The sequence below is a fragment of the Onychostruthus taczanowskii genome, unplaced genomic scaffold, assembly GCF_017590055.1.
Source record: "Onychostruthus taczanowskii isolate IOZ18803 unplaced genomic scaffold, ASM1759005v1 scaffold50, whole genome shotgun sequence".
In the NCBI taxonomy this organism is placed as follows: Eukaryota; Metazoa; Chordata; class Aves; order Passeriformes; family Passeridae; genus Onychostruthus; species Onychostruthus taczanowskii.
In genome coordinates, this window is record NW_024502569.1 from 1858841 (window position 1) to 1871943 (window position 13103).

Consider the following 13103-nt stretch of genomic DNA (forward strand, 5'->3'; position numbering starts at 1 on the left):
TGGGATACTGTCACAAGACTGAAGGGTTTTTTAGGAAAAATGTGGTTTGCCTTGCATAGTATCACAAGATTTGGCGGGGGGGGCGGGGGGGGAAGTAGTTACATCATATTAAAATTTTACTTTATACATGCAGAAGGAAAGTTGCAAATCCACGTTAAGTACAACGCACGTCTAAGAAACTTGGGCAGCTTTTCACTCGGGACAATAATCCTCACCGGAACGCTGCTGACGTTCCATGACAGAGCAGAATGCCACCTAAAGCAAACGCCCCGACACGCTGAGCAGGCAGCCCCGAAGGAAGGCAGTGCAGGATAAATCGGCTGGCGCCGAGCTCTTCCCGCCAGGCAGAGCGCGCGCCGTGGGCCGGGGGAACGCTCCGCCCCTCACAGCGCCACGCGCGGGGTGAGGGGGCGGCGGGAGGCGGCGCCATTTTGGGCGTGGGGAGTCGGAGGCGCTGCCTCTCCCGCCGCCGGCAGCCGCGGCCTTGAGGTTCGTGTCCTCCCCGGCGTGTGGCTGAGGTGGTTGCTGCTCGGCCGGGCCGCGAAGGGAAGCCGCTTCTCCTCCGCCGCCAGCGCTGCTACCACCGACCTGTGCCACCACCGGGCCGGGAAGGGGCGGCGTGGGGATGGCGGTGTCAGCACGTAGGAGCCGGCGGCTGCTGAGGTTGTGTGACGCGGGCGCCGCGCTGGGGGAAGTGTTTGTGTGTGGGGGAGAGCAGTGGGCTTTGCACCGTGGGGAAAGGAGGGACGGGGCGGCTGATACACCTCCCCGAGCCATGAGACCGGTGGCCCTGCCTTCGCCTGGGACACGCCGCTGCCAGGCTGGTGTGGGAGCAGCGCCTGCTTCCCGTGCCGTGTGAGGGGCGCTGGGCTGTGCCCCTCATGACAGCCGTACCCACCGTGCAAGGAAAGCCAGCTGGTTCACCTGTCTGTAGGTTCTGTCAAATAGGCCTCATTTTTCCGTTTGGGAAAGGTATTGTGCAGGTGGAGTTCAGAGCCTTGAGTTAGTTAGTTGATCGAATCTTCTGGATGTTTCATAGGTCAGTTAAAGTGGTAAATAAGTCTGGCATCCCCGTGTGCCGTCTCAGGTTCAATGCTTACAACCAGTTCTTTACAGAAATTACACAGACTCGGACTTGCTCCATTCAAGTGAGAATGTCAGAGAGACTGCGTTTTCCTTGAGCGTACTTGCTCTGTCCTCACCAAGGACACGGGCGGATATGCTTTTGCGTGCAGCTTCACTCTCTCCAAGGTTAGTGAGGGAAAGTCTGTTAGAGATTAGCAAGAAAGGCTATTCCTATGTGGGACAGTCAAAGAGCAGCATTTTCTGTCAGTGGAGATCTTGTCATCCAGCAGGTGTTCACGTTTGCTGTTTTAATTCCACATCAGGAAATGGGGTCTGCTTAAACCCCATCCCAGAAGATGAGGACATAGATGCTAATAAAGATAATAATTTTTTTTACCCCAGTACTGGTTTTGAGTGGAGGCAGCAGGACATTTTTTTTCCAAATGGGGATAGAGTCAGTGAATATTAGTAATGTCATACTTGCTTTCTAATATACAAAAATGAAGTGTGAAGAAGCTGGAGGTATGCATACAGCATGTAAATCTTGATGAGAGAACATGGTGCCAATTCTGAGGAATAGACAGAGTTGCATGGCTGTGTTTATTCTGTTTATTATGTATTTATTGTAGTAATGCATTCTTCCAGGTACTAAAGTCAAGTGCAGACAGTAACATCTTGGTTTAGCCAGTTTGAAAGTGAGAATGGCAGGTTTCCCTTCCTTTGGATGGTAGGCCTAGAGTAACACCTTTTCTTGTCACTTTTGCAAGTGAACATGTTGGGATAATAGTTACTTACAAATTTTCCCATAGTAATACCTACAGATCCTTTTCAGATAAAGAAAAAAATTATTTTCTTATCCAGGATGAACAGCATGTGACACTTTGTTAATATTTAGTCATGAAAAGTTGAAATATTTCAGAAAACAATAGAATAAACCTTCCACTGGGAGAAATTTTGTGTTTGAGATTGCATTTATTTTGAGGGGAAGCGTTTGCTCTTTATTGCATACTGTGTAGACTGAAAATCCAAGAAATTCAGACTAATAGATGGATGATGACATGTCACAGTGGTTAGTGCCATCTTGCTTTGTAATAGCTTGTCTCCGAACCTGGCTAGAACTACTGGTTTAGTTCTTAGAATGCAATCTATTTGGGACAGGGATTTTTTTTTTTTTTTTTTGTGTGTGTGTTTTTAATTTTGGAAGATATACAAACAAGTGATCTTGGTCCCTAACAAAAGTTTGTAGTAGTTCCAAAACCAGAACCGTAATAACAGGTTGCAGCTTTGATTGTAAGTCTTACTTGACTAGTTCTAAATTACAAATGCACCCAGCACCTGATGGATTGGTGTTAAATGAGTTAATTGAGTTTGGTTCATGTCACAGAAAACAATCCTCATGGTTGAAGTATTTACATTTTTGTTGGTCTTATTAGTAGTGATGTCAAGCATCAGTCTGTGCATTGGAAATTGGCATATGCTTATCTTTAAAAGAGATTTCAAACACTTGGCAAAATAACAGCTAGTAGAGAGCTGTAGTAACATAGGTCAGAGATTGTTGATGTAATTAATTTTTCAAATAGTCACATTTTAAAAGCATGGTTTGTAAATTATTTAAGGCATATCATAAAATGTGACTGCTTGACTGATACAGCACTAATGCTTTTTACTGGAGGTGAGCAATAAATGATGGAGCAGTCTAGCTTAAACCATACTTGCAGTAGGTGATGTCTGTTTTTCTTCTGGGTGAGTACATTCTAGTTGTGACCATGGACAGTGTGGTGTCATAGGCCTGAGTAACTTCAGCTTTTTTATACTTTTATACTTTATACTTTTATACTTTACTTTAAAAATATGCATGCTGATAATGTATTCATTCTTTTTTCTAAGATGCTTCATGCTGAAAATACAGTAAGGTTCTTGGAGTGTCAGGACGAAATCGGAATTGAGCCGTGTTCTAAAAGAATGAAGTCAACAGAAGGGGCTTGTGAGAAACTCCCTGATGATGATGATGATGATAACAAAGGTTATCAGAAGAAAGTGGATGTTGAGAGAAAATCAAATGATTGGATACCTGCGTGTGCCTTGGATAACCAAGGGCAATGTGAAATGCAGAAGCAAGAGAAAACACCTACAGGTGTCTTGGGATCCTTGAATGAAGTTCTCCCTGAAAATAATCCAGTGCTTAGTCAGCCAGTTGATTCAGAAACTGTGCAGAATATAAATCCTCCTTTTACATCAATTAAATACTCTAAAGTTGAAGAACAGAAGGACCCTTTTATTACAAATAATGCTGATGAAGATAGTATTGAAAAAAGCAGTGCATCATTCTCAGTAAATAGAAATCAATCAGATGAAGACTTTTTTACAAGCAAAGATTTTATAGGACCTATTTACAAGCCTGCCGAAAGTAACAAGCAGGACAAATCTGGCAGTTGTGATGAATGTAGGAGCACTGGAGGAGATGAGAGTGAATTATGTGAAAAGAGATGTAAAAGAAAGGAGGCGAAGATGCAGGCTGCTTCTGCCACTGTACCAGAAATGGATGATCAGCTGGATCAGTTCTATAAAGAAATTCACCAGCTGGAAAATGAAAATTTAGATACTAATGTTCAGGAAAAAGAAACTGAAATTTCTGAGGAACAGCACTCTCCGTTTAACTCTAGTCAGGGCTCTCAAGAAAATTATCAACCTGTACTTTTGGGCAGTCCACACCCATTTTATGAGAATGGACAGTCTTCTTTGGGGGAACACAACAGTCAGAAAACAAACAATGAGCAGCAGTTAGTTGTGGAAACAGGTGGCTGGAAAACTGAAAATACTTTTAATGGCCAAGTAGATACATGGAACTGTTCAGTGCCTGAATTCAGACCTGCTTGGCAGACTAGAGCATCTTTCAAAAAACCTCAGGGACCTTTTTCTCCTAGATTCAGCCATCAATCCCATTTTCAGATATTTGATCCCCCACCACAAATCCCAAATGTTCCCCCTTCTCAGAATGGGGGATTTCCGTATGAAAGTTACCATGGAAATACTGATATCAACAGTCATGGTCCATTTCTTGATCAAAATACCAACTATTCTGGTCATACTGACATCCATACTGCTCAGGTCTTCAGGAATGGGAATAATGATCAGAATGGACTCCAAAGTAATGGTTTCTGTGAAACCAGAGAAGAGTGTTGGAATGATCCAAAAGCTGGCAGTACAGAAGGAATGCACAACTTTTCTTCGTTGCAGTTATCTGAAGAAAAATTCAGTTGTTCACAGAAATTGCTTCTAATCTTAAGAGGCCTACCAGGTTCAGGGAAATCCACACTTTCTCGGTAAGTGAAGACTTAAAGCTTGAGAAGTTCATTCAAGTAAAATTTTTTATGAATTTAAGTATATCTGTAAACACTAAGGAAACTTTTTAGTTTGTAAATTAGACTCTTAAAATGCAGTCATTTAAAGCTGTCATTTGTACTTAAGGAGTGCAAGTGACTGTAAATATTAAAAATATTTACTTGGGGGTTTTGTCTCCCTCAGATTTTTGATGACCAGGTGCTCCTCTGTGTTAAATTTGAAATGTTGAGCATCCATTAAATTGCATAGTCTTTTATTCTGAAATTTTCATACTAGTTTGTGGTAGTCTGCTGCTTTTTCTTAATTCTTAAATTCCCTAATTTAAAAAAAAACCTCCCATCAAGTCTAACTGTCAGTTTGACTGAACCAGAAGTCCTTTTTGATGCCCATGTAAAAATTTTCAAGCAGCATTAGAAGAATGCTGCTCTGAAAATACTTGGTTTTGTTGTATTGAAGAAACTGAACATTATCTCATTCCCTTTTTTCATAGTATGGTCTGTCAATTACTCTTTCTTATTTGTGAACAACACACAATAAAAGCATTATTTTTTCTTCCAAATATACTTGTTGAAGTCTGACAAAGTTAAAAAACAGATAATACCTCCAACTTGGATTTTCCCTTTGTGTTTTTTTGGCCTATTTTAAAAAGCACAAAAAGTGGACAGAACACAGATGGTACCTGTATTAAGTGAAGGTAAATTTCTCTTGTGTATATAAAAAAAGAAGTTGCTGAATCAGTACTTACTAATTGAGTTTCATCCAGAAACTGCATCACAGGATGTCTTCTGTAGTTATCATCTGTTGTATGTGAGGAGTCTGTGGGGTAGATACAGTCATCATGTTCTTATTTGTTTTTGGGTTTTTTTTTTTAATATGAAGGAGCAACATTCTATTAGTGGGTTTTTCCTGGTATTTAGGAGGCAGTCATCTCCATATTACAACTACAAATCTCTAATAGGTATTTTTCTTACATGTTTCAGTAGTTTTTGCTATAATTTTTTATAGTTATTGATTGCTGCATTTTGCAAGCCTGCATTTTTGAAGTTGCATGTCCCCATTTGGTATTACTGCAATAATTGCTTTAATATGTGAAGGCAACATAAAACATTTTAAAAATAACCCCGTGGAAAAAATGTTGCCTCATTCAGTTTAGAGATTGGAAAATACTTAATATGAAGATACAAAATATATTTGTTTTCCATGTTTGTTATGCTAAATAGTCTCTAAATCTTTCTCCAAATATATGACTCATATTATCTGAAAAATTCTAAATATCTTCAGGTTTTTAAGAGCACATGTTTCTGCTTTTTCTCATCTTTCATTAGTGAGATCAGTTACTAATTTTGTTTAGCAGATGGGAAAGTGGGCACTATGAGATCAAGGTTAAGAATAGTTACCAAAAGTAAGTGCAGAATTTGAACAGCATGGGGCTTGTTTTCCAGTGTATTCAATTACATGCAGTTTCATATGCTTAATGCTTGGTTGCAATTGTTAATTCCCATGAAATCACGGGTCTTGCATACCTTGGGAAAAAAAAAAACATCCCAGAAGTAATGGGTGCCGATGGGGAAGAGAACTTAATTATTAGTTAAGTCTTAATAAGCATGTTTTGAACTTGGTTTTCTATGTAACATCATAGAATTCTGTAGCGTACCCTAGGACAGCAATGATGTTATGGCTGATGCCATATTGGTACCCACAAGTATCTGCAGATACTTGCATTTTTGGCAGCTGCAGGCAAATCTTTACCATTTGTGCCAATAAAATAACTGTGAAGGAAAAGCAGAAAACTAGCATTGTCTGTGTGGATCAGCACTAGAGGGGAATGAGGTGTATCTTGCAAGTGGGTTTCCCAAGTGGGAAATGACAGCAGAGCCAGTAGCGAGACCTTGGAATCTCAAATTTTTATTTGTGTTTTGCTCTGAGTAAGGGTTTTTAAGTACTGACACTTTTCTTCCTGCTCACCAACTTGACTTGTGTCTGTCTCAAATCTTCCACTGAAGTTTGTTCTTGGTTTTGACTCTTTCATTCCAACTAAGCAGTTGGAATTATGGGCATGTTTTTTGGAAAAGAGTAGTGGATGTGAACTAGTTCATTGTTCTGCTTGGAAGAGGTCTGTCACCATCACTGGATTGGGTCAGGTGTCTTTGTCAGGCCTGAGCCTAAAAATGCCACAGAGATTTCTGTGGTCTCATCAAACTTGTCTGGTGCAGTACAAACCACCTAAGTAAGGAAGCTGTTCCTAATCTCCAAACTGAAGTTCTCAAGCCATAATTTGCATGTCCTGTGTAATAACATGTATTGTTACATATGAATGTGTATGAATATGGCTCATCTTCTATATAGCTTCCCTTCTGATAAGGGAGAGGTTTAGTCACTGTAATAGGTTGACACCAGACCTTTTACTGTCTCTGCTGCCAGACTAAACAAGCCCAGCTGCTGTTATAACCTCTCCTTGGATGTTGTATGCCTGTAGCCGTCTGTTCAGCGCTCCCATGTTTTTCAGGGTGTCTTTTGAACTGGGAAGTCCCATACTGGATACAGTATTTCAGAATTGACCACACAAGAGCCCGGTAAAGTGTGGGTGATACCTTCTCAGGTGATCTACGGGCCATGCTTTCTCTACTAAAGCCCAGGTTGTGATTTGCCCTGCCCTTGATGAGGGTACACCATTCACTCATCTCATTTGATCTTGGCTGTAATCCTCTGACTCTTTTCAACAGCTGCTCAGCCACTCACTTTGCTGCCTGTGCTGAGTCTTGGGTTTCATCAGTTGTATAACTTTACTGTTTCACTGTTGAGCTTCCTGGTGTTTTTCATAGCCCAGTTCTCTGGTTTCTCTGTGGCCTTCTGGATGGAAGCCTCACTGTTCAGCTCAGTGTTGAGCATCACTGCTAATCTGGTGTCATCTGCAAGTTCTCTGCCTCATCATCCAGGTTTATGATGAAGGTACTGAAAAAGCGATCTTACTGTATGTTGTTCTCCTTTGTTGTTCTCTGCTTGTTACTGGCTGGGAGATGGTGTTGGAAGCTTTGATAATTTCTGAGCATGCTGCATTCATCACTCATTGACAAATGAACTTGTTTCATCAGAGTGCGTTCTGGTCAGTAAAGAATGGTTTGTCTGTTGCAAACCCCACACTGGCTCTTCTTGGTTATCTTAATTTCCTTAACATGTTTGGAAATAGATTCTGAGGATGCTCTCCATTATTTCCAGGACAGAGCTTAGGTAATGTTGAGCAGTCGTTAGTTCTTTGGGTCTTTGTCTTTACTTGCCTTAAACATGAGCATAACATCAGCCATTTCTGGCTCATTGGGCAGCTCCCCATATCTCATGGGTTTATTTCCGGTGTCCGTCTGACTTAGACAATCCTAGCTGCTGAGGTTCATACGAAATCTGTTTCTTAACCTTCTATTTCCATTTTTGTTTTCTAGTTCATATCCAATCATGGCTTTTCGTCTGTGCTCACTAACTCCATATCTGCTTCTAAATACTAAGCTGATTTCTTCAGTTCCATCTCCATCCCATTTCTTCCCAGACTCATTTTCTCCCTGTTTCAGTCAGTGGTATTACCTCCCTCCCAGTTTCATTATACCAGTGTCTTCCCTCTGCTTCACTCTGCCTTGGCCCTGTTTCCCAGCTCTACTTCCAGTACCAAGTTGCTTGTTCCAGTGTTTATACTACGATGCTTCCTGTGTCCTCCTACTTTAGGCCAATTTTGTTCCTTCTGTTGCCATTTGTGTGTTGGAAGAAATGTGTTCTTACAATGCAGTATTGGTCCTGAATCAGCTTCCTGCCACTGCCAGATTGCTCTGTTCAGGACTGGGTTTGCTGTGACAATCATGAGTTCTTTTCACTACTATTTGCTGTGCGCATGACATTTAAAGCTGTATACCTTGGGCAGGTTTACAAGAAGTTTTTGCAGGGCAAACAAACACATGTACTTTGTCAGATTTCACTTCCTCAATCCAAAGCTTCTCAGACAAAAGCTTGGAATAACAAAATACTGTATAAATGCTTTGGTTTTTCCTTGGTTTTGAGCATTTAGTTAAAAATGTTTGAAAGCAGTTTGGCCAGGCAGATACCCAGCAGTGATAGCTTTAGCCCAAGTAACCAAAGTCTGCTACATTTAGATAATAATGTGATCTTACAGTCCTGGTAAAAGTTACAGGAAAGAGACGCTATTTTTAAAATATTTTGCTACTGAAGCTGGCAGCAGTTGCAATTTGCCTTTTCTCCATAAATATCTAAGCATTAATTTGAATAAAAGAGAGCTTAATGAAATTGAAAGAGCACATATTGGTGTCATTTAAGAAGTCTGTTTTTAGTTAAATCAAGTAATATATAAAGACAGTTGTCTTTCTCTGGGGCCATTTTTCCTCAGAGGAAAATCTGAAGGGAGGAGTTAAGAGTTAATCTTTATAGCTGAATGTAGAAGCAGTGGTGTGCTGTTGTTTCTAATTATGTTTTTATTTAAACAGTGTTATAAAAAGCACTTTTAGAGGAGTGTTTACACAGCTCAGTAATGCTGCATATTCTGAAACTATAGTTATTGCCTACTTTTTTCCTCATCCACAATATGCTAGCTATTTTAAATAGGTGAATTATTACATTGTGAGTTATCTTTTTTTTATTATAAAATCATTTATCAAAGTAGGCTAACCAGGGTACATATTTAGGGAATGTTTTAAAAGGGTTTGTGTGTGTGCATGCATGCCCACATGCATTGGAAAACGTGTATTGGTTTGCTGAGTAGTTAATATTTTGGTTTCAACATGAGATTTTTGTATGTCAGGATAATAGCTTCTATTAGATCTGGTAGCATTTCTGGAAAAAGTAGGTGATCTGCTTTCATTTCAATGTCCTACTGTGTTCAAAGGTGCTGTTTGCTTGGAGGGAAGGTTTAGGGTGAAAAAGATGTATTACAGCAGTTGGATAATACACTACTCCTTTCAAGCATGTGCACATACTGACTAACCTGGAATTTGACTGTCACTAGAAATACATTTATCTTCTTTTCTTTTTTCATCTCTTAAAAGTGGAATATAATCTCTCTGGGTTTAGGTAGTAGTGATGCTTTCTTTCTATAGATATGCTTTTTGTTCTTTCTGTTCTCTAGTTCGTGGGCCTGGGATAAATTTTATTTCCAAAATTGTGTTAGAGGTAAATGAACTATTCCATGTGATGTCTACTTATAGTTTTCTACTTTGAATTTTAGAAGTTTAAATGCTAGGAATTCTCAAAGAGGTGATTGTCAGGCTTTTAAAATGTTATGTTTTATGATTTGATTTCACAATGTAGGAAGAGGTTCTAGTCATTATTGTAGTATTTGGAGTTTCAGTTCATAAACTCTTGACTTTGTGATAGCACGTGTGTTGTGTATGGGGTGAGGGCTCTGTTACTCTGGCGTCTTTGGTAACTACTTTGCCTTCTCAGATTCTGTGGGTTTAGGATTACTGCAAATACAGTTTACTGTATTAAATTTGTTGTTTCAGTTATACTGGTTATTTAATTGTGGTGTGTTCTGAACTGCAAGGAATACTAACAAAAATTTCAAGAATACACTTGGTTGATGGTTTTGCAAGATTTCTGAACCCTTGTCACCATATTTCTTTATTGCTGCTAATGTTTGGAAGATACAACAGAAGAATTCAATTGAGTTATTCTCCAGAACGTGAGCAAATAGAAGACAGTTCTTAGAAATAAAAATGAAAATCAATGTCTCACTAGGGCTGATTTGTCAGTTCATACATTCCTGTATATACCTGGTGCTCAGGCCCCTAGGAACTGTACAGGTGTGTCCATCTACTCAGCCAATAGAAGAACCCCAGATATTGTTTGCTATCTTTTTTTATTAAGGCAGATGGTTCTTTAGGATATGTGTTATATACATTCAGCACACAAGGAGTGTGTGTGGAAGATGGATCCGGTTTTTCTTGCATTAATTGGCATGTAGCATACTGTAAATAACATAATTGAGCCATGTGTGAAATCACAGCCAAGTAACTTAATGAATATAAATTTGTTAAATATTTTATACAAGAGAGGAAGAGGGATAAAAAATTGCTGCTGTGTGTGGTGTATGATTTACTGGTGCTGTTTGATCTATTTAGCACAAAAATAGATGATTAATCCTTCTGCACTATTCTGAACCAGTGTAATACACACCCTATTGAGAGATCCAGGCTCTAACAAAAGTAATAATCTATAATTTACATAAATATGAATTTATAATATTTGTAATAAAACCTATTATCAGTGTTCAAATAAAGTGGCTGAACTTTAAGTGTATCATGCTCTGCTTTCTCAAATAGCTTTGCTGTTTGTCCTGAAGCAACTATAACAGGCCTGTTGTAGGTGGCAGGTGGCAAAACACAGCAAATTCCTTGTGTAGGAATTGCATTTAAGTGTCTCTTCCTGCAGGTATATATGGGAAAGCTTGGTAGCTTAGAACTAGCATATCTTTGTTCCCCAAAGTTATTTGGGATCTGGCCAATTCTTTTTTATTCCTGCCACCTCAGCAGTAGTGCAGTCCCACATACTGCTAGTGCTGTTTGGCTTTTGTAGCCTGTGGGTATGTTGCCTGCTTCTGAGCTGGAATAATTGCCTAAATTTCTATAGGTATCTGAGTGTTGCAGTGGACTCTGCATGCTCTGTGGCACTAACTGGCTTTTTCTGTTTTCGGATTTAAATATGCCATAGAATTAAAAAGAGACAAGGAGTCTCTTAAAGTCCAGTCTACACCTATTCTGTAGGCTGGACTTTAAACAGAATTGTACTGCTGTCTCAGTTATATAAGGTTTTCCTTTAAACACTAATTTCCAAGGACTTTCTGAAACTAGGTTTACATTTGACAGAACGGGGAGTTCTCATGATCAGATTGCTTTCTAGACATATTTCCATGTGAGGATTGAGATGGAAAATGTTAGCAAATATATTGAATTCTTATGAGGTACTTACTGTAGTATAACTTCAAAATTAGATGGATACAAACATCTCTTGGGAGTGGAGAAGAAACAACAAATACAGAAATAGTAGAGAAAGAAAATATTGCTTTGATTTGGATTAGAATTATTGGTAATATATATAGGTGCGCTTTTTATAAATCTGTCTGAAGTTTGCAAGAAGTTCAGAAATAGGTCACAGTTCAATTTATTTTAGTTGTATTTTTTAAATGTGTTTATCTAAAAATTAAAAGTGAATATGTTTCTGTGTTTTCCTTTAACAGTGTTCTGCTTGGTCAGAGTTGTGATGGTGTTGTGCTCAGCACCGATGATTATTTTCGTCAGCAGTATGGATACACCTATAACGCTGCTCAGCTTGGTGACGCCCATGAGTGGAACCAGAAGAGAGGTTGGAATGAATAAAAGGCATCCTTTTATAGAGGAAATAGAAGTGTAGCATAACATGTATGAGTATTAATATAACATGTATGAGTATACGTATTTTAGCACAGCATATATAGAAGTGTTTCAAGTGGCTTTTATACTTTAATTCATGTGTGATGTATGCATTAAATTTTGAACTTCTACAAGGTTCAGAGTTAAAAATGGATAACCTTGTTTCTTTTGGCATCAGGTTCTTGTTTCTACTTCTTTTCATTCCTGCCTGTACCTTTTATTCTTACTCTCAGAACAGAGTGTTTCAGTCAGAGTAGATTAGTGAAAGAAAATCTGAGGCAGATTTTTTTTGTTTGAGTTGTATGTGGTTTATTAACTTGCACAATTTTTCATTTCAGCAAAGCAAGCAATGGAGCAGGGAAAATCTCCAGTTATAATAGACAACACTAATACTCAAGCCTGGGAAATGAAGCCTTATGTGGAAGTGGTAGGTTTTCTTGCGTGATTGTCACCTGTAACAATTTTTCAGACTTACCCTTGCTGCATGGGATAAGTTGATATGTTTTGTCCAGAAACATTTTTACTCAAGTTTTTAAAGAGAGAGACTGCTTATTGGTAATGATTAGTAACTGGTGTGACAGTGGTTTAGATCAATTCGAGAACTGACTTGATTTAATTTGCTTATCCTCAAATGAAAGCTGAGACAGGCTGGGTGTAAGTGAAATTCAGCATAATACCACAGCAGAGTATGCTGCTGCATTTGTTTATTATATTTGTCTTTTTTTTTTTTTTAAGTTTTATGTGATCATGATACATATCACACATATTTCTTTGCTTGCTGCAGGCTCTGGAAAAAGGATACAGAGTGGAATTCCATGAGCCAGATACTTGGTGGAAGTTTGATCCTGAAGAACTAGAAAAGTAAGATTTCTCTTACAGAAATCATGGTACTTCATAGGGATAGATAGGCAGATAAATATGAATGCATAAATATATATGCAGTAAGTTATATTTTATTAAAAATATTTTCTCAAGTTCTTCACCAGTAATATGAAACGTATTTCATTTAAATAGGCATTAAAAATGGAAGTTTTATGGATAAACAAGTATACCAGCTCCATCTTGTTGGCCCAAAATGTCGATACTAAAATTTTATTGGACGTGTGTAGATGTGACTTAGAGTACTGCTGAACATGGATCATTGAACTTCTGGGTTCTGAGAGTGCTTGGAAAGCTGCTTATTCTTCCTGGTTAATGTCCTTCTTGTCTCAGATACACCTCCTTTAGGAATCTGTGAGGTATCAAACCAGCTCAAGGATATTTCTTTGTTTGAAAAGTAGTGTAATATTTTCACAG

The 13103-nt window shown here is 38.9% G+C and overlaps 1 protein-coding gene across 8 annotated transcripts in view; it reads left to right on the forward strand.

Annotated features, from left to right (window-relative positions):
- The first annotated feature begins 380 nt into the window (after positions 1-380).
- Positions 381-13103, forward strand: part of N4BP2L2 (NEDD4 binding protein 2 like 2) — a 41538-nt gene continuing 28815 nt past the window's right edge. For 4 of the 8 annotated variants that reach the window (XM_041415992.1, XM_041415997.1, XM_041416000.1 and 1 more), the window contains exons 1-6: positions 418-663; positions 1117-1261; positions 2953-4388; positions 11636-11760; positions 12146-12234; positions 12592-12668. In XM_041415992.1, coding sequence (XP_041271926.1) covers positions 626-663; positions 1117-1261; positions 2953-4388; positions 11636-11760; positions 12146-12234; positions 12592-12668 — 1910 coding nt within the window. In that variant the 5' untranslated portion in view covers positions 418-625. Of the gene's footprint in view, positions 664-1116; positions 1262-2952; positions 4389-11635; positions 11761-12145; positions 12235-12591; positions 12669-13103 lie in introns of those variants that run through there. The other 4 variants (XM_041415993.1, XM_041415995.1, XM_041415994.1 and 1 more) reach the window with 4 other exon arrangements.